Below are 24,488 nucleotides of genomic sequence, written 5' to 3' on the forward strand. Positions count from 1 at the left end.
TCACACTAGACCATGTCACCCAAGGCTCTGTCTAACCTGGCTTTGAACACTGCCAGGAATGGAGCATTTACCACTTCTTTGGGCATCCTGTGTCAGTGCCTCACCACCCTTACAGTAAAGAACTTCTTCCTTATATCCAACCTGAAATCTTTAGTTAATTTTGCCTTCCAGTATCTTTCCCAACCCAAGAATCATGGACCAACCCTTTCCTTGACATCCTGCATCCTGCTCTTATATCCCCTGCATGACTGACTTCTACTGGGTATATAAAGCAAGAAGTAGTCACATCTCATTAAAATACAAATGCATGTCTTTGGCAGGATGGATGGCCTCTTAGTCTGGCTTGGGGGTGGTTGTTCCTTCATTTGTACTTTAGGTGATGAGGCTAAAGCTGTGATAAAATGCTTTTTTCTCCCTCTTTCCTTTCCCCTCCTGTATCCAGTATTTCAGGCAATACTTGTTCCAATCTGTACCAACTGCCTTCACAGTAAATTGGACAAGTCTCCCTGAGGAGCAGTAGACAAAAGACTTAGGAGGTGCCATGGGGATGGGGAGGGAAATGCTTTTATTGCCAATCAAATCAGAGGCATTTAGATCTACTCTTCCATTTTCCTGTAAATATCTTACTGTGGGGTAAGAGTGTGGTTGCGGAGCTGTGTGAATAGCGAGTATTTCAATGGCTTAGTAGGACGGGGTGGGAGGTGGTTGTTGCTAAAAAGGATGCTTGAACTAAACCAAAATATTTCATTTTCTTTCTCTGTTTTTTTTTTTCTCCCTCAGAGGGTGAAAAACTTTTAAAATGGAAGCTTTGAAAATGATAAATGAACATGAAGCGTTTGGAGTGCTCTAAAAGCCATCCTGCTCTCCCCCTTCAGCACCGCTCCGCTGGGGACAAAAATAGATGCATTCACTGTTTGCCAAAGGAACGCTTGCCCAGTTGTAATCAAGTCATTTTACGATGCAGTGTAGACTTTTCACTCCACGTTTTGTTGTGTGTGGCTTTGGGGAAGTCATGGCAGCAAATGCTTGCGCTTGCTTATCTCCAAAAAGAAAGGATGGGTCAAGATCAGCCTCTGTTTTCAAGCTGTTGGTTGTCCCGCTTCCCTGCTTGCAGTGGTTTTAATCTGTAGCCATGCTTTGAGATAAAGAAAGCACAAGTCATTATCCCTGCCCAGAAAGTTCCTCGTAATGATCTTCTATGTGCTGTTATTTTCCCAAGTAGGAATTTTGCTGGATCTTTGGTTGGATTTTGCAATGGAGTTGTGTTACTGTGGGAGATGTGGGCAAATCTGAAACCTGGGAGAGATAAGAGTTGTTCTTAAGTCCGCTGCAGGCTCCCCGAGTGAATCTTCATCTTGTTTCTTGTGGTGCTTAGTAGTTGTGATAAGTGACTTCCATCAAGACATTATAGGCTCCATATAGTTTGACATGCTCAACGTGACTGATTATTGTGTTGTTGAGTGTCTTGGAAACCCTTGCCTTGCAGATGGCTTCTTTTAACTTCCCCTCTCATTTACTTCATTTTTTTGTCTCTTCAACGCACACACAAATACACACATTCATCCTTCTCTTTGGCTGTTTGGGCTATTGCAGGTTGGCTGCCATAGGTTTGTACTAAAGATTGTTCTCCTAAAATGAAAGATTTATGGCCTAGGGGCACCTGTAGCCTTAGATGCCAGTGGTACACCGGGACTGGATGGAGAAGCTGTACTCTGGATTTACTCTGCTTTTAATAGATTTAGCTTCATCCTTTGGTTTGTCAAGGCAGTTGTGCTTTCATCCTTTTTTATGTATCTGGCCCAGTTAGGTGAGAATGGTGAGTGATTTCCTTTAGTCCTAAAGTTTCCCTGGGTGGTGAATCTCAGTGGTGAATCTGCTTGGTTTTGATATTTTGAAAGATAAAAAGGAGACTGAAGTACAAGAGGTATCCCATACCATTAGGCTGTTCCCAGTGCAGTCCACAACTGGGTATTTCTCCATGGAGGACAAAAGGAATAGTTGCAAATACACCACTGTGTCAACGCCACCCAAAAGAGACTTCAGCTCTTTTGCTGAGGCATCTATCAATGCATACATCAGGACATCATGCAACATGTGGCCGTGTGTCAAGCAGCTCCTGCAAGCTGGTGACCATTCCCAGCTCTTTGCATGTCAATGGGATAGAGTCTTGTCCAGGCCATGTGCAGTTTGTGTACCCAAGCCCAGGATGGAGCACTGTATCTCTTGTTATCCAGCCTTACACCCCAGTATCTTTCTCAGTGCAGGAAAGACATGGACCTGGTGGAGGAGGTCCAGAGGAGGCCACAGAACTGATCAGAGGGATGGAACACCTCTCCTGTGAGGAAAGCCCGAGAGAGTTGGGTTCTTCAGCCTGGAGAAGGCTCTGGGGAGATCTTACTGTGTCCTTTCAGTGCCTGAAGGGGGCTTGTAAGAAAGATGGGGACAAACTGTTCCAGTGCCTCACCACCCTCACAGTAAAGAACTTCTTCCTTATCTCCAACCTGAAATTCCCCTATTTCAGTTTGAACCCATCACCCCTTGTCCTGTCGCTACAGTCCCTAATGAAGAGTCCCTCCCCAGCATCCTTGTAGCCCCCTTCAGACACTGGAAGCTGCTCTGGGGTCTCCACACAGCTTCTCTTCTCCAGGCTGAACAGCCTCAGTGTTCTCAGCCTGTCTCCATACAGGAGGTGCTCCAGCCCCTGATCATCCTTGTGCCTGTCTCTGGACTTGTTCCAACAGCTCCATGTCCTTTTTATGTTGAGGACACCAGAACTGCACACAGTAGTCCCAAGTGATTTCTCACAAGGGCAGAGTAGAGGGGCAGGATCAGCTCCTTCAACCTTCTGGTCATGCTCCTGTTGACGCAGCCCAGTGTTTCTCTGGCAGGGCTGCATTGATTCCATCCTGCTGCTGTTACCTTGCAGCTTTTCCTTTTGCCTTTCCCCCCCCCCTTTTTTTTTTTTCTAAACCAGCAAGGAAAAATAACTCTGGCTCCAGTATTTATACCAGAGGCCCGGGAGCTTATAATATAGCAGTAAACTGTCTCTTTTGAGAGCTCATCAAGACTGCGCTGTGATGGATAGACTCCTAGCCAGCTGCGGAGTGGTAATGTTCCAGAAGACAGCATTGCCTTTTGTTGATCGAGTGCCTAAGTTTTTGCCTACCAGCTCAGGATCTCAAAACACCTTGTGAACAGCGGGGAATTAAATCTTGCCATGGCTGAAACAGATCAATAGTTGTCCTTTATCACTGGAGAAGATAAGGCACAGGGAGCTCAAATGACTTGGTTGCCCCTTATATCTGGTGTGGTCTAGGAAAACTGGATTTTAGTGCAGTGGGCATCCTGAAGTTTGGAGATGCTCCTGTATTTATTTCATTTAGCTTTGGTTTTTCCTGGTTTTCTTGGAATACCGGTGTTGAACTGACTTTTAACAGTGTTGTATCTTTTTCTGTTGTCTTAGGTTTGAAGTATAATCCTGCACCTTACTATCTAGAAAATGTCTTATGGATCCATTGATGGAAGTGGATTTGGGAGCAGGAATCCATTTGGAGGCCCTTCAAGACAAGGCTATCAACCTCTCGGTAAGGTATTGATCCCTTCCTGTAATGTATTCTACTTGGCTCCCTGGGGGACTGTAGTTTTACTTGCTCATGTTCAATGTGGCTGATGTATAAATATCACACTGGCTCCAAGGGTCACTTCTGATACTGATTTTCGAAGGTGAAAGCCCAGCTTCTGTTGGGTTCAATTTGCATCATACTTATATGATGAGGCGCCACATCTTAACGCGCTCAGGACTTCAGGCTGCAGCATGGAAGAGCAGCAATGATGAGAACTTTGGAGGTATTTTGGGGGACTATGTAGCATGTTCTCTGGCCCTGCTCATGACTTTCCTCATCTCCCCATCATGTTTGCAAGAAGTTTGTCCAAATGGTTGCTCTCCTCGTTGCAGGCAAGGGGAGTAGATGGGAAGATGTGCAAAGGGCACACAGAGGGTAACTTAGCTGCTGCAGGTGCTGCTTGCATGTGGGAAACTTGTTCAGATGTGGCAACAGGACCAAAAACTTGCTCAGGCAGTGCTGAAACCATAAACAGTGTCTGGCAAATGACTGTGGATTCTATTTTTAAGCACAAACCAGATGTGCTTCCTGTGCCTGTTCCCACCTTGCCCCAGAGGACTCCGGTAATGCTAAAGTAGAAAGAGAAAAGCATCCAGGTGTCAACTTGTGCATCTGAAATGGTCCTAAGTGTGCAAGTCAAAGCTGTGCTTCATAAAAGCAAATTCATAATGTAACTGTCCTAACGTGGAGCACAGGTAACGATTATAACTCCTGCTTTTGAGTGTTGAAGGTGTTGACTCTGCTGTGTCCCCTTCTTGACACAGGCAAGGTGTAGGAGGTGTTCTTTGGCAAGAGAACACTGGGTATCACAGTGGTTGTCCCTGTTGATGTGAGGCTGGCTTGTGCATGGAGGTTTAAAGTAGATCTCATCCTGACCACTTCAGAGCTGCTGTTTGAGGCCAGTCCACATGGGAACGGGCAGATGAGACCACAGCTCCAGCTGCCCAGATGTGCCCCACATCCTGATCCAGATGGACAACTGCTGTGGGGCTGGATCTGGGTTAATCTAGTCTGGCTTTCAGGAGGCCTTGTTAGCTGGAGCATATCCTTGCATTTAATTTTGGTCCTGGGTCTGGCTTGCACTGCAGTGAACTGGGAGTGCAGACCTCTGCAGAAGCATCAGGAATGTGATCTTATAGCAGGGGGCTGTGTTATCTCTTTGCACCAGGGAAGAACATCACCCCTCTCTTCAATTCCCTTTGATTCCAACTGGGCTGTTCATTAATGCAGCCTGATGTGATTTTCAAGCTTTGAGGGTTGCAAATGTTCTTCAAGAAACATTTAATTATTTTGCAAATAGCTGTTTCCCCTGGATGGATATATATATATAAAAAAAAACCTTAGTTTTCTCTTGGTTTCCCGTTTTCCTACAAGTTTGGGTGTAATTATGACTTTTCTCCTTTGAACAGGGAGAAGGTATTGAACTAAGTGTGAGTTGTCTGTGCAGCTGTAAATAGAGATTTTTAGGCTATTTTACAAGGCAAAATGAAAGACATAAAAGCAAGGAAGAATGAGATACTTGGGCACAATGAAAGAACTGTAAGAAAAGAAAATTGAAATGTGGACCAGACAAATGATGAATCTCTGTGCATTGTAGTTTAGGTTAAAAAAACATGAATACTTATTGTGCTGTGTGAAAAGACCACTATTTTTAATGCAAATTCACAGAATAATTCAAGACACTTGCAGTCTCTCAATATTTGAAGAGATACCTCATTGTGCCCAGCTTGCCCAGTGTTTGGCAGTTACTGATGTGATGCTGAAGTCACCATCAGTGGATTGTAGAAGCAGTTGATGTGGAAACATCAGGTTTCCTGAGTCCATGGTCTGCTGGCTGCCGACTGGAGCCTGTTACCATGTTGGCTTATGTCTTGGAGTTGAGTTCTGGCTTCCCCTTCATGCGTGCACACATCATCTTGTGTAGCATTTGTGATGGACACATCCCCATGGTTCTCCAGGGCTGATTTCCCTGGGAAGCCAGAATTGGTTGTGGACTTGCTAAATACCAAGTTGGTCTCTTGGCTTGGCACCCCTATGGCAAGAATTGCAAGGGAAGAAACCTGATTGCATTGGCCAGGGCAGCTTGAAGAAACCTGTTTCCTTTATGTGTGTCTCGATCAGAGATGTTCATGTGAACCAGAATTGATTTCCATGCCCCTTCACCATGGGAGACTGAGTAACACATGCTGGATGTCTGTTGTTGTAGTATCCCTAAGTATTGGCATTAATTAAGTGTCAGGAGAGGGTAATGCAACACTAATTGTCTTCCTCCTGCTTCTGGAAGACAGATGACTGGCTTGCTAAGACAAACTATTAGATCATGGTATGGCTGGAACAAAAGAGCATGGCCTTCCTGCCGGCATACATATGTCTGCTCACAGCAGGCACAAACCTTGATGGACACATTCTATATGTGCTTTAAACCTCTTCTTTTTATCTACTAAATAAGTATACCAGATGCCATCATCCCTGTCCAATGGTAATGTGTGGTCCAGCAGTAATGTTCAGGCATCCAACAGCTGCAACAATAACGGTGATGGGGGTGGCACTGCTCAATAGCCTTTTGGTAGTAAATTGGCATGGAAGCAAAAACCAAGCAGATTTTGGCAGCCTTAGCTCATGCAAGGAGCTGGAGGCTTGTCACAGCAAGTGGCTGTGCAGTGGGATGGGGGAAAACAGAACCACTGGGGACTTGATTTCAGAAACCTTTAATTTCATATAAGAAAGCAAAGACTCAAGGGGTTTGTGGGTTGGTTTGTTTAATAAAAGGTGGTACTATCAAAAGGGTATCCTCTGTCCTCATACCCATCTGCCCATGTTGGCTGCATTTCCTCCTTGCTCAATCCGAATGCGCTCCCCAGGATGGACAAAGATTAATTACATGAAGGCTCTTCTCTTGGCCCCAGGCTGGCATGATGATGGATGGGCTTAGAGCCCATCACTGAATGGACTGAGTGGTGGTTGACCTTGTTGACCAGCCTGATTAGAGAGATCCATGGGCTCCATTTGCAGTTTTTGGAGGAATCCAGGAGGCAGTTTTGGGGGGAGTTTGGTTTGCCTGGGATTTCTGAGTGTCAGACAATTGTGGTTCAAACTCTGCTTTTGCTGGTGGTGTTGGGTATCCAGAGTCTTGGTTGGGGGTGGGGGGAACAATCTACTACTATTACTGCTACTACTAGTACTACTATTACTATTATTATTATCATTATTATCATCATCATTATCATTATCATTATTGTTATTGTTAGTATTTCCCTATTTGAAATTGTTGGGAGGAAAGAGAGATTGCACTCATCAAAACTCAAATGTTCTGTGGTTAGGGAGCACCCTAGGGTGTGTTGTATGGAGACCACCAGGATGACATGGAATATAACAGCTTTGGGGGCTGACAGTGTCATCCCACAGCCACTAAAGAACAGTGTGGACTGGCAAGTAGAGGTGTAAGCTGTGTCCCTGCTTTGCAGTGGTGAGTTGTGACCTTCTCCAGCAGCATCTGTGTTTCATATCCTTGTTTTGCTCCCCCAAATCCATGTAAACCCAAATGAACAGGTTGCCCAGAGAAGTGGTGAATGCTCCATCCCTGGCAGTGTTGAAGGCCAGGCTATACAGAGCCTTGGGTGACATGGTCTACTGTGAGGTGTCCCTTTCCATGGTAGAGGATTGGAACTGGATGATCTTAAGGTCCTTTCCAATCCAAAGCATTGTGTGGTTCTGTGTTCCTCTTTTTCTGTGTAGGAACGTCTCTGAGCTTCAGCTATGCATTGGTGCTGCCTCGAGAAATTATAAAGTAGATAGTAGGAATGTGTTGGGTATTTTATTTTGGCTTTTGTATTCTAAGTTAAGAAATGAAAAAGATTGAAATTACTTAAAAAAAGATATTCTTTCCAGTAGCTGAAGGGGGCCTGTAGGGATGCTGGGGATGGACTCTTCATTAGGGACTGTAGTGATAGGACAAGGGGTGATGGGCTCAAACTGAAACAGGGGAAGTTCAGGTTGGAGATAAGGAAGAAGTTCTTTACTGTGAGGGTGGTGAGGCACTGAAATGGGTTGCCCAGGGAAGTTGTGAATGCTCCATCCCTGGCAGTGTTCAAGGCCAGGTTGGACGAAGCCTTGGGTGATATGGTTTAGTGTGAGGTGTCCCTGCCCATGGCAGGGGGGTTGGAACTGGAGGATCTTAAGGTCCTTTCCAACCCTAACTGTTCTATGATTCTACGATTCCATGTCTAAAATAAACAGAGGCCAGTCACTACAGCTGTAGGAATTAAAACCTTATGATTTTGGTATGTGCAACACGCACAGTCTGCCATGTTCAACCTGTCTTCCCCAAACCGTCATTCTGTAGGGGAAATGAACAAGACCTGCTGTATACATGAAGAGGCTCAGAGGTCAGGGAATTCAAAGAGCTTGAATTAAAACGCTACAAGCCAGAAAATCTGCTTTTATTAACCTTGTGCACTGGACATTGAATCATAGAATCACAGAATGGTTTGGGTTGGAAAGGACCATAAAGCTCATCCAGCTCCAACCCCTGCCATGGGCAGGGACACCTCACACTAGACCATGTCACCCAAGGCTCTGTCCAACCTGGCCTTGAACGTTGCCAGGGATGGAGCATTCACCAGTTCTTTGGGCAGCCTGTGCCAGTGCCTGAAATGCCAGTTGAAAGGGTGAGGGTAATTCCATATCCTGGAGGTGCAGTGCTTCTAGGTGTGCTTAAGCAACCACTGGGTCAATGCTTATTTTTACTTCATTTAGACCATTCTTCCTTCAGTTGCTCATGAGGTTACTCAGTGGGGCACTGGCTAGAGTTCTACTCAAGATATATCGCGTGTGCATCTTTCTCCTTGTCTGCTAGGTTGGTTATCTTGTCGCAGGATGAAATTAGATTGGTCCATGCAAGTTGTTCTTGGCAGCGTTCAGTGGGTATATATCACCTAATGATCACTTGGGTACTTAGCAATTGTTAAATGATTTGTTCCAGCATTATTCCAGGAATTGGATCTATAATTTTCTTTGCTCACCCCTCTCTACCTGCCTTTGTGGTGCTCCAACAAGTTCTTGGGTGGAAAGTCACATGTAAGTGCTGGCAGTGCTGTCTCTGTCCTGTCTTAGCAGTCATCATCCTTCTTGGGTGACATGGTTTAGTGTGTAGTGTCCCTGCCCATGACAGGGGGTTGCAACTAGATTATCTTCAGGTCCTTTCCAATCCACACCATTCTATGATTCTATGATTGTGTCCTCTCCAGTGCTATTTTGCTCTTTTCCTAGAAGTTTTGGGAAGTGATTTATCCTTAAAAAACCCATCATAGGGTTCATTGTTGCCTCCATGTTGCAGATCTCAAGTGCTGCATAGGAGGGAGTTGCTCACACCAGTTGTGACCCCTTTGGTGGGATGGGGATGGCAAGAGCTCTACTGGAGACCCAGGTCTAGTGGCTAAAGCTAGGGTAGATGTTGGCTAGAGCGGCCAGGGCCTTGAGCAACCTGCTCTAGTGGAAGGTGTTCCTGCCCATGGCATATAGTTGGAACTGGACGAGCTTTCAGGTCCCTTCCAACCCAAACCAGTCTGGGATTCTGTAGATGAAAACTCACCTAAAAACTCATGGATGAACCAACACAGTGGCCTGACAACAACAAGGTCTCACTGGAACTCTGGGTCAGATGGCAAACCATGGGAAGGGATCCATTGCCAGCTTCACATCTTTGCACTGTCGAGTGTTGAAGCACACAACAAACTCTTGAGTACACAAGGAGTCCTCCTGAGGTTAATTGCCATTAAGCAGTCGGTTAATCATTTTTCTGTGCTGGGAAATACTGCTTTGTTTGTGCATTGCCTTCTTAAATGACTTCCAGTACTTGCAATGCTTTGTTAAAGGGACACTGAAACCCTTGGTCATTGCAGCATGGGGTGTTGTCCAAATGGTCTAGAAGGTGGTCTAAGTCTGGTTGTGACAACTATTCTTCATTGGAGCAATGAGGGACTCAACTCTGCACTTAAATGTCCTTAGTGTAGAGTGTTAGAAAGAGTTAAAAGTAGTGAGATAAAGCAAGAACAACACTTTTTAATCTTTTAGGAGATTCAAAACTACTCTGCAATATTAGGCGTGGGCTTTTCTAGAGTTAAAGCCTTTAAAACTGAAGGATTGGGCCAGGTCTTGGTCACGTTCAGTAACAGAACCAAAGCATGATTTTGGGATGGAGTCCTGTCAAATAGGTAGAAGGAAGGACTTAAAGTGTGACCTTCTGTGCCAACTTTTATCTGCCATGCATAGATGGGTCCACAGATGTTACTCCCAGGTTACCACCTGGACTATAAGTGGTCTTGCCTGTATTTTAGACAGGACTAAGCAATAAAACGGCTTGTCAAATGTTGTGTAAAAAGCTTCTAAGGGTCTTAATGATTGACTTTGGCTTCTAAGTCTTGGGTTCTGTCATATTGTCTTGAATTTATGATGGTGCAGAAGTAGATGAGCAGGTCTCATATTTACTCTGTCATTAACTGGCCTGAAATAAAGTGTAGGACACAGCCTAGATGAAAACGGTATAAAAACATCATAAGATGATCTCTCCCACTAGACAAGCTCCAAAATTTTGCATGGCATCTACAAAGGAATTGCTTCATATTGTTCCTTTTCTATTGTGCAAGACATCCAAACACCATACTTATATTTCCTTAATCCAGCTACACTAAACTTAGAGGATATTCTCTGGTTTACATCCAGTTCTTGGAGATCATAGCAGTGATTTAATGAATTAATAAACCTAAACATAAGAAAACATATTAAAGAATAATGAACAGCATGCTTTATAGCAAAAGAAATTGCCAGGGGGATTAAATTTCATACCCAAATTAACTTTGAAAGTGTTTGTTTTGAAAACCTCTGCCCTATCCCTTCTGGCACTTTTAACATTATAATAAATGCTTTGCTATAATCTCAGTATTCCAGGGAAGTTAAGTACATGTGCATTTATTTATGAAAGTAGCTAAACCAGGAGACACCATTGGAATAGATGAGTGTTTTAATGAAATATGTGAGGGTAAGCTAGTAACTTCATAGAATTAAAAAGAAAATGACCCCAAAATCTCTGGGGTAAAGATAACCTTTTTTGTTTCTCTACCAATTTTATGTGCAATTCTTGGTCATCCAAAACCATTTTACTGTAAACATGTAAAAACTATTCTGGTGGTCCCCATCTTTAAAACATGGTCAAAAGAGGTGATCCTGCCCCTCTGCTCTGCTCTCGTGAGACCTCACTTGCAGCACTGTGTGCAGTTCTGGTGTCATCAACATAAGAAGGACATGGAGCTGTTGGAACAAGTCCAGAGGAGGCCACGAGGATGCTCAGGAGCTGGAGCACCTCCTGTATGGAGCCAGGCTGAGAACATTGGGGCTGCTCAGCTGGAGAAGAGAAGCTCTGTGGAGACCTCAAAGCAGCTTCCAGTATCTGAAGGGGGCTATAAGGATGCTGGGGATGGGCTATTCATTAGGGACTGTAGTGATAGGACAAGGGGTAACAGGTTCAAACTGAAACAGGGGAAGTTCAGGTTGAAGATAAGGAAGAAGTTCTTTACTGTGAGGGTGCTGAGGCACTGGCACAGGGTGCCCAGAGAAGGTGTGAATGCTCCATTCTTAGCAGTGTTCAAGGCCAGGTTGGACAGAGCTTTGGGTGACATGATTTAGTGTCAGGAGTCCCTGGCCATGGCAGGGGATTGGAACTGGATGATCTTAAGGTCCTTTCCAACCCGAACTATTCTATGATTCTACAATTCTATGGTCTTCAACAGAAAAAATAGAAAGCAAAGGCATTGGCCTCTCCTTTGGCATTGTTCGGATGGAAATGCATTGAAACATCCTTTCCAAACAGCTTCCTCCATTTTCTCCTCAGTTACAGTCAAATAAGCAGTTGAAGAGGATCCTCTCCTCACAATCTGTTCCTCATGAGGGAACAGAGGTACCAAGAAGTACCTTGACAGGGAAAGCAGAGCAGGATGAACGTGCTGGTGGTGCCTTTATTTTCCCAGTGGCTGCCTGGCTGTGAACCCCAGTGCTGCGGCTGTCCTCTTGGGATGTCTTTCTAGGTGGATGTGTTTCCCTAAAGGAGAAGTGACTGTCCTGTGCTTTAGTTTTAGCTCCTGAAATGAATACAGCTCAATGCTTTTTGCTTCAGTCTGTTCCGTCAGCTGGCAGAGCCAATGAGCAAAGGGTTTTCCTTGTTTCAGATGCAAAGAAACTGAAGTTTTATTGTATAATAATTTAAATTATTTAAATAAGTGAAGAAAAAAAACCACTAAACCAAACCCAAACCTCAGGCATTGCCTAATGCAAAGTTTGCATCAGTTCTTGTGTCCGTGGTTCAGACCTGGACAAGACATCACCGCTCCGGAGGTTTCTTTAATAATATCAGTTCAACCCAGCTCTTCTTTTCCAACTTTCTCAGGTGCTAAAGAGTGCTTCTCCACTTAGAACAGAGAGATCTTTGCTTTAGAGCCCTTGTCCAACAAGCCCTGAGTGAGTGCTTGGCTGTATTTAAATGCCTGCAAGTGCTGCAAGGCTTCCTTAATGTTTTCTATACCCCTGGTCCTTTCCATCCTTTTCATCATATCTTGGCAGTATCAGATGCTTGGACCAAGAGCTTTTAATTGTGCTTACAAATAGGTCTACCTGGAGCAAGACACAGCTGAAATTGAGCAGTGGGATTATTCCATGACCTTGTAGGAACATCTGCCTATGGTTGGTCAATGGGGATCTGTGGGAAATAGGCTGAGGTTGGAGCACCTCTTCTGTGCCTGTTTGTGTTTCCATCAGAGCTGTCTCACTGTGCATGTCCCAGTGCTCGCCTGTGCCTTGCTGGGCTGTGCAGATGTGCTAACAGGGAGGTTATGGTCTGAAACCAGTGGTAGATGAGGTCAGAGCTTATTCCCAGGTTTGCTGTCAATGTGCCATGTGCAGAGCTGGTGGGGCAATGTCTGCATCCCAGTTCAGTTCATCCAGATGTGTGTGCAACAAGAAAGCAGAATCAGGCTCCAGACAGGCTATATGCTCCAGCCAGTATTTTTCCTCATGTTCTGCAACTCCTTTGATGCAACATGAAGGGGAGAGCTCCCAAATTTCACTGGAAAATGCGGTGTCCAGAAGCAGTCTGTCATTGCTAGCGCAGGTTTATCCACTTCATAGTGTATTCCCTTCTTCAGAATGTGCTTGACAGTTTTTACCTCTCTTATGCCTTGCTAAAAGTTCTTTATGTCTGTCTGTCTGTCTATCTATCTGTCTATCTATCTATCTATCTATCTATCTATCTATCTATCTATCTATCTATCTAAAATGCATATATGTGTGCATATCAGGAAGCCAAGCAGGGTTGAAATTCAGTGCAGCTTGTCTGTCCTACGTTGGATTGCAATGATGTTAATTTGCAGTGAGTGGTCAAGCACATAGAATCACAGAATAGTTTGGGTTGGAAAGGACCTTAAGATCATCCAGTTCCAACTCCCCTGCCATGGGCAGGGACACCTCACACTAGACCATGTCACCCAAGGCTCTGTCCAACCTGGCCCTGAACACTGCTAGGGATGGAGCATTCATCACTTCCTTGGGGAACCCATTCCAGTGCCTCACCACCCTCACAGTAAAGAACTTCTTCCTTATACCCAATCTAAACTTCCCCTGTTTTAAGTTTTAACCCATTACCCCTTGTCCTGTCACTACAGTCCCCAATGAAGGGTCCCTCTCCACCATCCCTATAGGCCCCCTTCAGACACTGGAAGCTGCTCTGAGGTCTCCACGCAGCTTCTCTTCTCCAGGCTGAACAGCCCCAACTTTCTCAGCCTGTCTTCATACAGGAGGTGCTCCAGCCCCTGATCATCCTCGTGGCCTCCCCTGGACTTGTTCCAACAGTTCCATGTCCTTTTTATGTTGAGGACACCAGAACTGCACACAATGCTCCAGGTGAGGTCTCCCAAGAGCAGAGTAGAGGGGCAGGATCACCTCCTTCGACCTGCTGGTCACGCTCCTTTTGATGCAGCCCGGGATATGGTTGCTTTCTGGGCTGCGAGCGCACTCTGAAGCCTGCTCATGTTCATTTTCTCATCAACCAACACCCCCAAGTCCTTCTCCGCAGGGCTGCTCTGAATCTCTTCTCTGCCCAACCTGTAGCTGTGCCTGGGATTGCTCCAACAAATAAGTAGTTCCTGTGTAATACATATATTGATGTTTCTTTCCTGATAACACATTGAAATACTGAGCTTGGGAGCTGCAGACCAGGTTTTCAGTGCACAATGAGGTTCTAGCCACCTCTGCCACTACTTTGCAGTGTGGCCTTATGCAAATCTCTTCCCTCTTTTCTTGTTTCCTTTCCCTCCTGCTGCCTTGTATTATCTAAGTAATTAACTTAAGGGTGAAGAATATGCCATTCATAATCAATTAGAACAGAGTTTAGCATCCTTTGTGTATGTGAGCGTTTTCCTTCTCCTCTTTGAAGATGTAAATGGGGTTTTATAATATTTGCTTCTGCCAGCAAAATGGGAATGGAGCTTTATATAGACACTGAAATACTGTGGATTCCTATTCTGCAGTCTGACTATAAGGATATATTTATTCACAGAACATAGACAAACTGCCTTCTGTGTGTTAGGGAGGGGTGGGCACAGCTTGCCCAAATATGTGTGACACAAACAGAATTGCAGTTGAATGGGGAAGAAGGAATAAAGCTTTATCCATGCTGTCAGTCCAGGAATATCATTGCTAACTCTCTTCTTCCTGGTTGATGTTTGCTTGGAGACAGACACTGGCAGCTAGGAGTGGGCAGGGATTAAAGATCAACAATGAGGAAGGACTTAACGGATGTAAGCAGGTAGATTGGGGATTAGGGTGAGTTAGTGTGAATGGAAAGCATTTAGGAGCAGGGAGGGATTTTAAACTGGATGTTAGGATGTATGCATGGCAGAATCTGCCCTGGATTTCTCTGTTAGACTTGGATATTAACGGTTGGGATTCATGAGCACCTTTAGGAGTTGTTGATGGGCTGGAGTTAATGACAGTCCTATAGATGGTTGTTTTGGGGTGGAAGAAGTGGCTTGCATAGGTTTTCGAGTGTGCTGGTGATTGTAGAGGTGTCTCTAAAACTGATTTCACGCTGCTTCCTGATCCCAAGCTGGAAAAGACAGGGTGAAGAACGAGGAATAAATCGAAGTCCTGCTGAACTGGACATCAAGGACCAAATGCAATGAGCTTAGCCGGGAAAATAGCACAAAGTTGGTTGGGTTTGCCAGCTCTCCTCCTGCTCGCCCTTTGTGTTACTGAACCATGGCATGGCAATGGGAAAGGCAAGTGGAAAACTCATGGTCTCTTGCCCCTGCAGCTGGAGGATGGCTCTGCCCTGTTCCATCCCAGTGGTGCTTCATCCCCTGCAGGAAATGAATTTCATCCTCATTTGATGGATGAAGGGTTTGGGTTGTGGAAGGATTCCAGCTCACAAACCAAACCCATTGCCTGCTGCATTCCCCTTGGGGATTATAGCCTAAGGTTTGGAGCTGCCATGATTTCCCAGGAAAAAACTTTGTCCTCCCCATTTCTGAGCTGCAGGGTTTTCCTTAGCCAGACTCCCTTGCTTTTAAATCTTGCTTATTCCCTTAGAACAGGGGATGCTTTAGGCACTGCATTTTCTTGGCTTGACATTCACAGTGTTTGCTCTTACCTATGGCTGGTTGTGTCCTGGGCTCATCCTTCAGCATGACTGCCCATAGGCTTGACTGATGGCATTTCTGTCCATAGAAACCCAACAAAGTGTATATTTGCTTGTAAATGTTAAGGGAAGGACTTGAATAAAGCAAAACTTCACAGTGGACAGTTATGGAGATGTAGATGTTCTTTCTCTTCTTTTAGCAGAACTGGTTAGCAGCTATCTTCTACGGCTGCACCTCTCTTCTGCCTGGATGGTTTCTTAGTCTGGAGAAGCAGTTTAAGAGAGCATGGTTTATTCTGTCCTGTAGCTGTGGGACTTTGGTACGGGACATCATGGACATCATGTCACGGTCATCATTGTCATCATGAGCACTTTGGCTTGCCTGCAACTTCTTCCCATAACTGAGAAGGAAATGAAGCAGATGGAGAGTGAAGTAGGGTAGGGTTTGCCCTTGCCTGCATACACGGATGTCAGGGCTGGAGTAACCAGTCCTGAAGACTTGAACACCGTCTTGAAGAGCTCTAGACCATGCTATTAGTAATGATTCTTCAAGCTATGAAGGTCAAGGCTTGCCTCTCACAGCCTTTAGCTGTGACATCCCAAGCAGCACGCACATTTTGTTCTCTGATTTCAGCGCCTTTCTGCAATGCACATGCTTTCCTTGCCCAAATAACTCGTAACTCAGCGTCAGAGACTGACACTTCTTGTTTGAAGGCTCTTTGCCATTGTCATTGCACAGAGTGAAGGGGGTAGACAGAGTGACTTTTGCCTGGTGGCACTGGGGAATGTGCCCAGTTCTTCCAAATCACAAAGCAGCTTCCTTGGGCTAGCATGCTATTTTTAGCTTTAATTGGGCTTATTCTGTCTCAAAGCTTGATCTTATTGTCCCTGGCAAAGACCCACACATCCAACAGCTAGGCATGCTGCCACCTCCCCAGTGCTTCATAGAATCATAGACTGGCTGGGGTTGGAAAGGACCTTAAGCTCATCCAGTTCCTGTCCCCTGCCATGGGGGGGACACACTAGACCATGGCACCCAAGGCTCTGTGCTGTTCTGTTGCTACCCAGTGTGGGCTTGAGCACCGCCAGGGATGGAGCGTGCATGTAGCCACCCAAGTGATGGGCTGAGCAAAATGAGACTTCTCAATCCCTTTCTCCCACTCATCCCTCCACCACATCACTACATTCACTTCTGCAAGATGATATAAAGCAGAGATTTATAAAGAGGGTTTGCAGTAAAGTACAGTTTGCAGAGAACTTGGGTTCCTGACAAAATGCCTTAAAACCCCTTTTATTGCAATCATGTAGTAGTCACTATTTGAGATTTATTTGAGGTAATGCCAGAGTTAAGCAGGTTGGAAAGAGGAGTTTGCTGCTTTTCCTGAAGTGCTTTACCAGCCAGACAGTAGCCAGATGGCTGTGCCTTTGAACAATGCATAGATGATACTGAGCCAGGATCTAAGAACAGTAAAATCTCTCTGATTATATAGAATGTACACACCTAGGGGGTAAGATGTGAGGCATGTCACAGAATCATAGAAGCACAGAATGGTTTGGGTTGGAAAGGACCTTAAGATCATCCAGTTCCAACCCCCTGCCATGGACAGGAATGCCCACTTTGAATCTGGGGGATGCTTGGCATCTTCCTCCAACAAGATGAGGGGTTTTAATTGAGCTGTTGGTGTGTCTTATGTCACTGCTTCTTATCTCCTCCATACACCCAGGTTTGACCTGGTAAGAATCCACCTTTGCTTTATATTTTATTTTATTTTATTTTATTTTATTTTATTTTATTTATGTTATTTTATGTTGGTTTATGTTTTTATGTTTATTTTCTTTCTTTATTATTTCCAATGTTATTTTTAATTTATTTTAATTTTTAATCATTTAATTTATTTTTTTCCCTAATTTAACTTAAATTTATTTTATTTTTGTTTTCTTTTAATTTATTTCCTTTTAATTTTATTTCATTTTCCTGGTGTGTAGTTGGTGGAAGGAGCAGGGCTGCTTGTCTTAGCGCTGCTCTCCCCCTCATTTCAGGTTTCTTGTTACACATCCATCCTATGCTCTTTTGTCCATCTCTGGGTGTTTTATTGCTGTGTTGCTCTCCTTCCAGGCATGTCTGAGACCTCTCCAAAGCTGAGCTAGGAGAGGACGAGGAGCATTTCAGCATCACGCTAGATGGTGGCAGTGCCTGTCTGCAATAGAAACCCTTACAAACGCTCCTTGTAGCATCTCTCCTCCTTGGCACTTGCATCAGGGTGGCTGTGAGTCAGGCAGAAGGGATTTCCCTGCCGGCAGCGGGGGGCTTTCACATGCTGGGAATTCCTCATCTTGGCTCAAAACAAAAGCCAGCCTGCTTCTGGGGAGGAATGCTGCGGATTCTGCTTGATTTCCTATCTCTCCCTTTCCTGTTCCTGTAAACTCCACCTCCTCCATATCCATTGCTTTAGGACTCAGCTTTTCCCCCCACCCCAAATCATTTTGGTCCTAATTTTGGGGTATTTTTGCTCAGTTGTTTCCTTCCTCCTTCTCTCAGTCTTTTTCTCCGCCTCGGCCATGCTGCTTTTCTTCCCAACATGAAAGCCATGACATTGTTTTACAGCACTGTATAAATGCTCCTTGTCGCTTGGCATGAGCATATTTATGTCCACGTCTCTGTTGGTGCAGGCTGCAGAACAGCTTTGTGCTCAAAGTCAGCCATCAATCTGAGATTAATGCAGCAGGCTTCAGCTCCAAACCACAACTCCATGGGAAGGTTGGGTTGCTCACTCCTCAACCACCAACCCAAACCCTTTTCTGTGCTGAAATGGGTGCTCAGCGTTGGTTGGTTTTAGGAAGGCCATTCTATCTTCTCATCTAAGATGGGGGTCATTACTGGTGGGCTTAGGTGGATTGCCCATGTTAAGCTGTGCGTGTGACCTTTAAGATCAAGTCCAACTGTTAACCCAGCACTGCCAAGTTCACCACTAAACCATGTCCTTGAGTGCCATGGCTACGTGTCTTTTAAATACCTTCAGGGATGGTGACTCCACCACTGCCCTGGGCAGTCTGTTCCAATGCTTGACAAGCCCTCCAGTGCAACTTGAGGCCGTTTCCTCTTGTCCTATCACTTGTTCCTTGGGGAAAGAGACCAACCCCATCTCTCTCCATCCTCCTCTCAGGCAGTTGTAGGGAGCGATCAGGTCCCCCCTGAGCCTTCTCTTCTCCAGACTGAACCCCCCAGGTCCCTCAGCCGTTCCCCATCACACTTGTGCTCCAGGCCCTGCACCAGCTCCGTTGCCCTTCTCTGGCCCCACTCCAGCACCTCAATGTCTCTCTTGTAGTGAGGGGCCCAAGAACTGAACACAGGATTCGAGGTGCTGCCCCACCAGTGCCCAGTGCAGGGACACAGTCACTGCCCTGGTCCCACTGCCACAGTGGTGCTGATACAGGCCAGGATGCTGGTGGCTTCTTGGCTGCTTGGTCACAAGCTGTTCATGTTCAGCTGCTCTCGACCAACACCCCCAGGTCCTTTTCCAGTGAGCAGTTTTCCAGCCCCTCTTTCCCAAGCCTGGAGCTTTGAATGGGGTTGTTGTGACCCAAGTGCATGACATGGCTTTGTTGAGCATCATACAGTTGGCCTTGACACATTAATCCAGCCTGTCTAGATCCCTCTATAGAGCCTTCCTACCCTACTGTCCAACTTGGTGTCATCTGCAAGCTTACTGATGATACACTTGATCCCCTCATCCAGATCATTGATAAAGATACTGAATAGAACCAGCCCCAGTACATAGCCCTGGGTACCACCTCTTGTGACCAGCTGCTAACTGGATTTAACTTCTTTCATCATCACTCTTTGGATCTGGCCATTCAGCTGTTTTTTACCCAGCAAAGAGAATATAAGCAGCCAGTTTCTGCAGGTGAATGCTGTGGGAAACAGTGTCAAAGCCTTTAGTAAAGCATCTTTGTGTGTGTCTTGTTTCCTCGACATGGAAGAGGGGACACAGGAGAAGGTTATCACCACTTCCCTGTAAGGTTTCCCTCCTTGTCCAGCCTGTGGACCAGGGAGTAGTCAGGAGTCCAGCTGGAGGTTTATGAGACTTTCTATGCTGTTAAATTTCCCTGCTGCTTTTTCTAACGTCATGATGGTTTTTGGGTGCTGATCTGCCTTTAGGTGCTGACTGTGTGAAATTCCCTAATCTAAGCGGGAAAGCTGAGGAAACCACTATAGAGAGTCAGGAAATGAAGGTGATTTAGTTGTTGCTGTTCCTAATGGGTTATGTCCTAGAGGTCCTGACAAATACTTAACAAAGATGACAGATTCCAGAATGAGGAATAGCTCCGTTCCTGGGAGGCTCTACCAGGCCTTTTAATGACCCCCAGTGGCCAATATCAGTTCCATCTCATCCGCAGCTCTGCAGATGGGTACATGTAGGCACAGGTGAAAGGCTTTGCAGCAAAAGGCACGTTCAGAACTTGGTTACACAGGAGCCAATTGCTGGGAAATAAAGTGGGGGTTAGCACAGGCTTGGGGCTCAACCAGGGTTTCCTTCTTGCAGTGCTGGATACTGGGATGCTGCATGCAAATGCTTCCCCATCGTCTTGAGCTCAGCTTCCTCTGCCTGTGTCTGGATTTAGAAGCTCAAAAAATAGATCAGGATATTGGCTGTGTCTTCTGGGAGGAGCAGCGCTGGGTTTGAAGATGCAGTCATTTAGAAATAAAGAAGTGAAGGTTGGTGTGCTCCAATCCAGGAGCTTTTTTGTCTCCAGAATATACATGATAACCAGTCTTCAAACTTCAGTGCTCCATAGGAAACCTGAAACTAATTCTGCATTTAGGAACATAGAATGGTTTGGGTTGGAAAGGACCTTAAGATCATCCAGTTCCAGCCCCCTGTCATGGGCAGGGACACCTCACACCAGACCATGTCACCCAAGGCTCCGTCCAGCCTGGCCTTGAACACTGCCAGGGATGGAGCATTTACAGCATCTCCCACATTTGGATGTTCTGGCTTCGCTTTTTTTGTCATAGAAGGTGCTTCCAGTCCCAGGTTAAGAGGTAAAAAGCCTGTTAGTACCTGCAGGCACCCTGAATTCCCATTTTGACCTCATTTTATATGAAACTTCAATTCTTCTTAGCTCAAGGCAGGACAGTAGTGGGGGCTTTTGGTGACTTTTCATTGTGAAACCATCCAATGGTTTTATAATGGCCAACAAACCACCTTGAGTGTGTTGAGGTTCCCTGCAATTGGGAAGATGGTGATAGAAAAGACAAGGAAGCAGATTAAAGCAGCTGTCCTGGGACACCCAAGTTCTGCTTTGCCCCAGAGCTCCTTGCAGAGGTGGATCTATCAGCAAATGCATCAGCTTACAGACTTTTCCATCTATTTCACACCCCCATGATTGGAGATGATGCTTGCCAGTTGTAGGGGAAGGGCATCTTGCACTGCTTCACCTTTTGCTGTCCTCAATGGGAGAATATAGGGATTATTCACTAGTTGTTTGTGCCTCTTTCTCCTCCATATTTTCTGTTTCCCCATCAAACAGATGTCAAGCTTATGATTGCTCTGGTCACAGATAACTTGTAAAGCTTGAGGCATTGAGAAAGACATTTGAGCTGGAGTGGGTAAGCTCAAGAAATAGATGTTAAGTGTTGGAGTGTGTCTGTAGACACCTTGTTCTTCCCTTGTGACTTGCACACACGAGGCTTCTTAAACCACAAGGTCCTATAATCACATATAGTGATTATATTAGTGTATATTATATAGTGTAATATATAGTATATATAATGCATTATATATGTATTACATATGTGTATATATATGTATATATGTATTATACATTATATATGTATACATTATATAGTGTATATATGTATATATTATATAGTGTAATATTAAACCATGTGGATAGCTTATTTTCTGTGCTTTGGGATATAACTGTTAGGGAATTCTTCTGGTTGGTTGGGTGATAGCTGCTCATGGAAGACTCAAGCTACCCATCAACACGCAAAGCGTGCTATGGGAAGACATCACTGTGGCCAAAAGTAAATCTGAGCACAAAGAGGCACAAACGCTGTGGTCCAAAGACTATACACAACTGTAATGATGACTATTTAAGGATAAGGAGATCAGACCCTTCTGCTTCAAGTTGTAGATAAACCTCATAAAGAATGAAGGCTTTGAAAGGACCATTCCCATGTAGATTGTCTCTCCATCTCTATAGCTTCTTAGTAGGTCCCAGAGGTAAGAATTGAATCACATAGATTTCAGATCTGGTCCGTTGGCCCAGAAGTTGTATAATACCTGTGGTTCCTTTGGGAAAAGTTTTGTCTGGGGAGAAGCTGACTAAGTTCTCTACTGGAAGAGGAGAATTTAGATAAGAGGATAATTAGATAAAGAGGAAGAGAGGATATATTAGTTATAGAGGAAGTGAGATAAAGAGGATAAAGAATCAGTGAATATCTGCAGAACAGCACTGTGTGAATTGAGAGCTCAGAGATGAGGCAAAAAAGTAATCCTTTACAGAAGCAGTTACAGTATTTGGTTGGGACCTTATCAATGAATCAGGTTGTAGAGGACCTGAATCTCTGCATCTTCAGTGGAGATTTATCTTATGGTAGTTTATGAGACTGCTGCTGAGGAGGTTTAGAAAGGATTTTACTTTAGTTCTGTGTGTGCAAAAATGCAGGGGGGGGGGGTTGGAACTGGGTGATCTTAAGGTCCTTTCCAACCCTAACTATTTTATGATTCTATGGAGGAGAAAGATGGAGACGATGGGTATGGCAACCCTATACTGCAGAGCAGCCATGAAGCTGTTGAGAAATGGGGCTGTTATCCTCAAGGCAGAAGAAATGGAGAAGAGCAGGTTGGCTTGGCTGCAGGTTTTGATATGTAATTAGTGACAGAGCAAGCTAAAAGTGCACCCTCCCTTGAGTAAAAGTAACTTTCCTGGGCAAACTGTACAAACACTGCCCACACTGGGACTGTAGCAATAGGACAAGGGGTGATGTTCAAACTGAAACGGGGGAAGTTCAGGTTAGATGTAAGGAAGAAGTTCTTTACTGTGAGGGTGCTGAGGCACTGGAATGGGTTGATGAAAGAAGTGGTGAATGCTCCATCCCTGGCAGTGTTGAAGGCCAGGTTGGACAGAGCCTTGGGTGACATGGTTTAGTGTGAGGTGTCCCTGCCCATGGCAGGGGGTTGGAACTGGATGACCTTAAGGTCCTTTCCAACCCAAACCATTCCATGATTCTATGAGAGTTGGTGCAACTACCTGTAAGATCAGAGGAGAAATATTCTGTGCTCATTGATTTCCCCACCCCTACCTAAAGCTGGGACAAGAATAAATCACTTATTTTGCCAATAGAAAAACAGGACCACTGTGGCATAGAGCAGAGTGCTCATTTAGACACGATTTCCTGGTATTCCCAACAATTGCATTTTATGCAGGATTAAATGCTGACCATCTTCTGAAGCTTTCATAGTAATTCTTCAAGGTCAACTTCTTGTGTCTGGAAAGGACCCAGCCGAATGGTAAATTTTGCTTGATTGAAATCTGCAAAGCATAAACCCATGTCCTTGCATCTGCAGTGACATAATTTTGCTCTGGGATTTTGGAGCAGGCAAATGCAAGTAGCTTGTAATACAGCAGGCATGTTTGATGTCCTGTCTTAAATCCCAAACTATTAACTTAATTAATATCAGAGGCTCTTAACACCTTTCCCTACTCGTGAGCTACCTTGCGTGAGGCTGGAGAATGATGCTGCTTCCCCTTTCCTGGCCTTGGAGAGGCAGAAATGTGTGCCATTGGGTTTGTATTAATTATTGCACTCTCAAGGTCCTGATCAGTCTTTAACAGAGAGCTCCACGTGGGCTTTTAGCTCTGGGGTTAAGCAGCTCCCTTGCTTTATGGCAGGGGAAGATTCACTTTGCCAGCATACATAGCGATACAGGTGGGCATGCAATATCAAACCCCACTTTCTAAGCTTTGCAAGGGCATTTTAAAGGGTAAATGAGGTTTTCTTTCCCCCTTGCTTTAAAGGTAGATATATAATTGTGCACTCTTTTTAGCTACAGTAGTGCTACAACAGCCTAGTTACGTGCAAGTGAGAATATACATCATAGGAGATGCTGGTGCAGAAGAAGATGCAAGACTGCTCCAATTGATTTGCTGTTTGTGTGGACAGAGGGAAGGATGAGGTGGTCAAGCTGCCATCTGACATGGAGATTAAATTCAGTTCAAGCAGTGCAGTGATCTGTCAGTGAAGATAAACTGTTTTGAATGGGTGATTCCTTAATCACATGCTTTTAGGTATCTCCAAAGTGTTTAGTTTAGCACTGTAGCTTCTCTGAACGTGTTTCAGGCCCAGAAGAAGTCTTCTCATTTTTCCATCTTTTTCTCTGTAGGGGAGGGAGAGGAGGGAGAGTTAGAAACATGATTTGTTCTCGTGTTTAGGACAAGACTGAAGGGCTGGATATGGGTTCAAACTGAAACAGGGGAAGTTCAGGTTAGATCTAAGGAAGAAGTTCTTTACTCTGAGGGTGCTGAGGCATTGGCACAGGGTGCCCAGAGAATTGGTGAATGCTCCATCCCTGGCAGTGTTCAAGGCCAGGTTGGACAGAGCCTTGGGTGACATGGTCTAGTGTGACGTGTCCCTGCCCATGCCACGGGGTTGGAACTGGATGATCTTAAGGTCCTTTCCACCTTTCCAACCCAAACCATTCTATGAGTCTATGATTCTGTATCTGAAGATCTTGCTCAGCCCTGACACTACCTCCCTCACCATTTCAGAGCAAAGACTGAAGCTGCTGTTCTTTCTGTAGTGGTGTTGATAACTCCTGTTGCACGTTGCTCTTTCATTTGTAATATTGAACATCTTAAGGATCTTGCTGTAATGAATGAAGAAAACGGTGAAGAAATATTTATGTTTCCAAGCTGTTTAAACTGGGCAACAAGGAAGGAAAAGAAGAACCCTGGTTTCTTTGGGATCTCAAACATGGTAGAGGATGGGGGAAGAACTGGGGTTTCCAGTCTCTGCGGGACATTTTGCCTCTTGTTAATCCCCTCACTCCCAAGTGCGTTTCATCATCATAAAGGCCTCGTCACAGCTTTTGCTTTGAGTGCTGAAAGCCTTGCTCCCCTCCGCTTTCCTGCGTGATTTAAAAGCCACAGATGCTGATACATCTCCAAGACAGAAT

General features: G+C 45.0%; 1 protein-coding gene across 7 annotated transcripts in view; it reads left to right on the forward strand.

Moving 5' to 3' along the window:
- TSNARE1 (t-SNARE domain containing 1) overlaps positions 1-24,488 on the forward strand; it is a 491,630-nt gene that overhangs the window by 104,544 nt on the left and 362,598 nt on the right. For all 7 annotated transcript variants that reach the window (XM_061447620.1, XM_061447625.1, XM_061447626.1 and 4 more), the window contains one exon: positions 3,464-3,584. In XM_061447620.1, coding sequence (XP_061303604.1) covers positions 3,500-3,584 — 85 coding nt within the window. In that variant the 5' untranslated portion in view covers positions 3,464-3,499. The remainder of the gene's footprint in view (positions 1-3,463; positions 3,585-24,488) is intronic.

The sequence above is a fragment of the Pezoporus flaviventris genome, unplaced genomic scaffold, assembly GCF_033815535.1.
Source record: "Pezoporus flaviventris isolate CSIRO_AGI_PZ_B2104156 unplaced genomic scaffold, CSIRO_AGI_Pfla_v1 ptg000007l, whole genome shotgun sequence".
NCBI classification, from domain to species: Eukaryota; Metazoa; Chordata; class Aves; order Psittaciformes; family Psittacidae; genus Pezoporus; species Pezoporus flaviventris.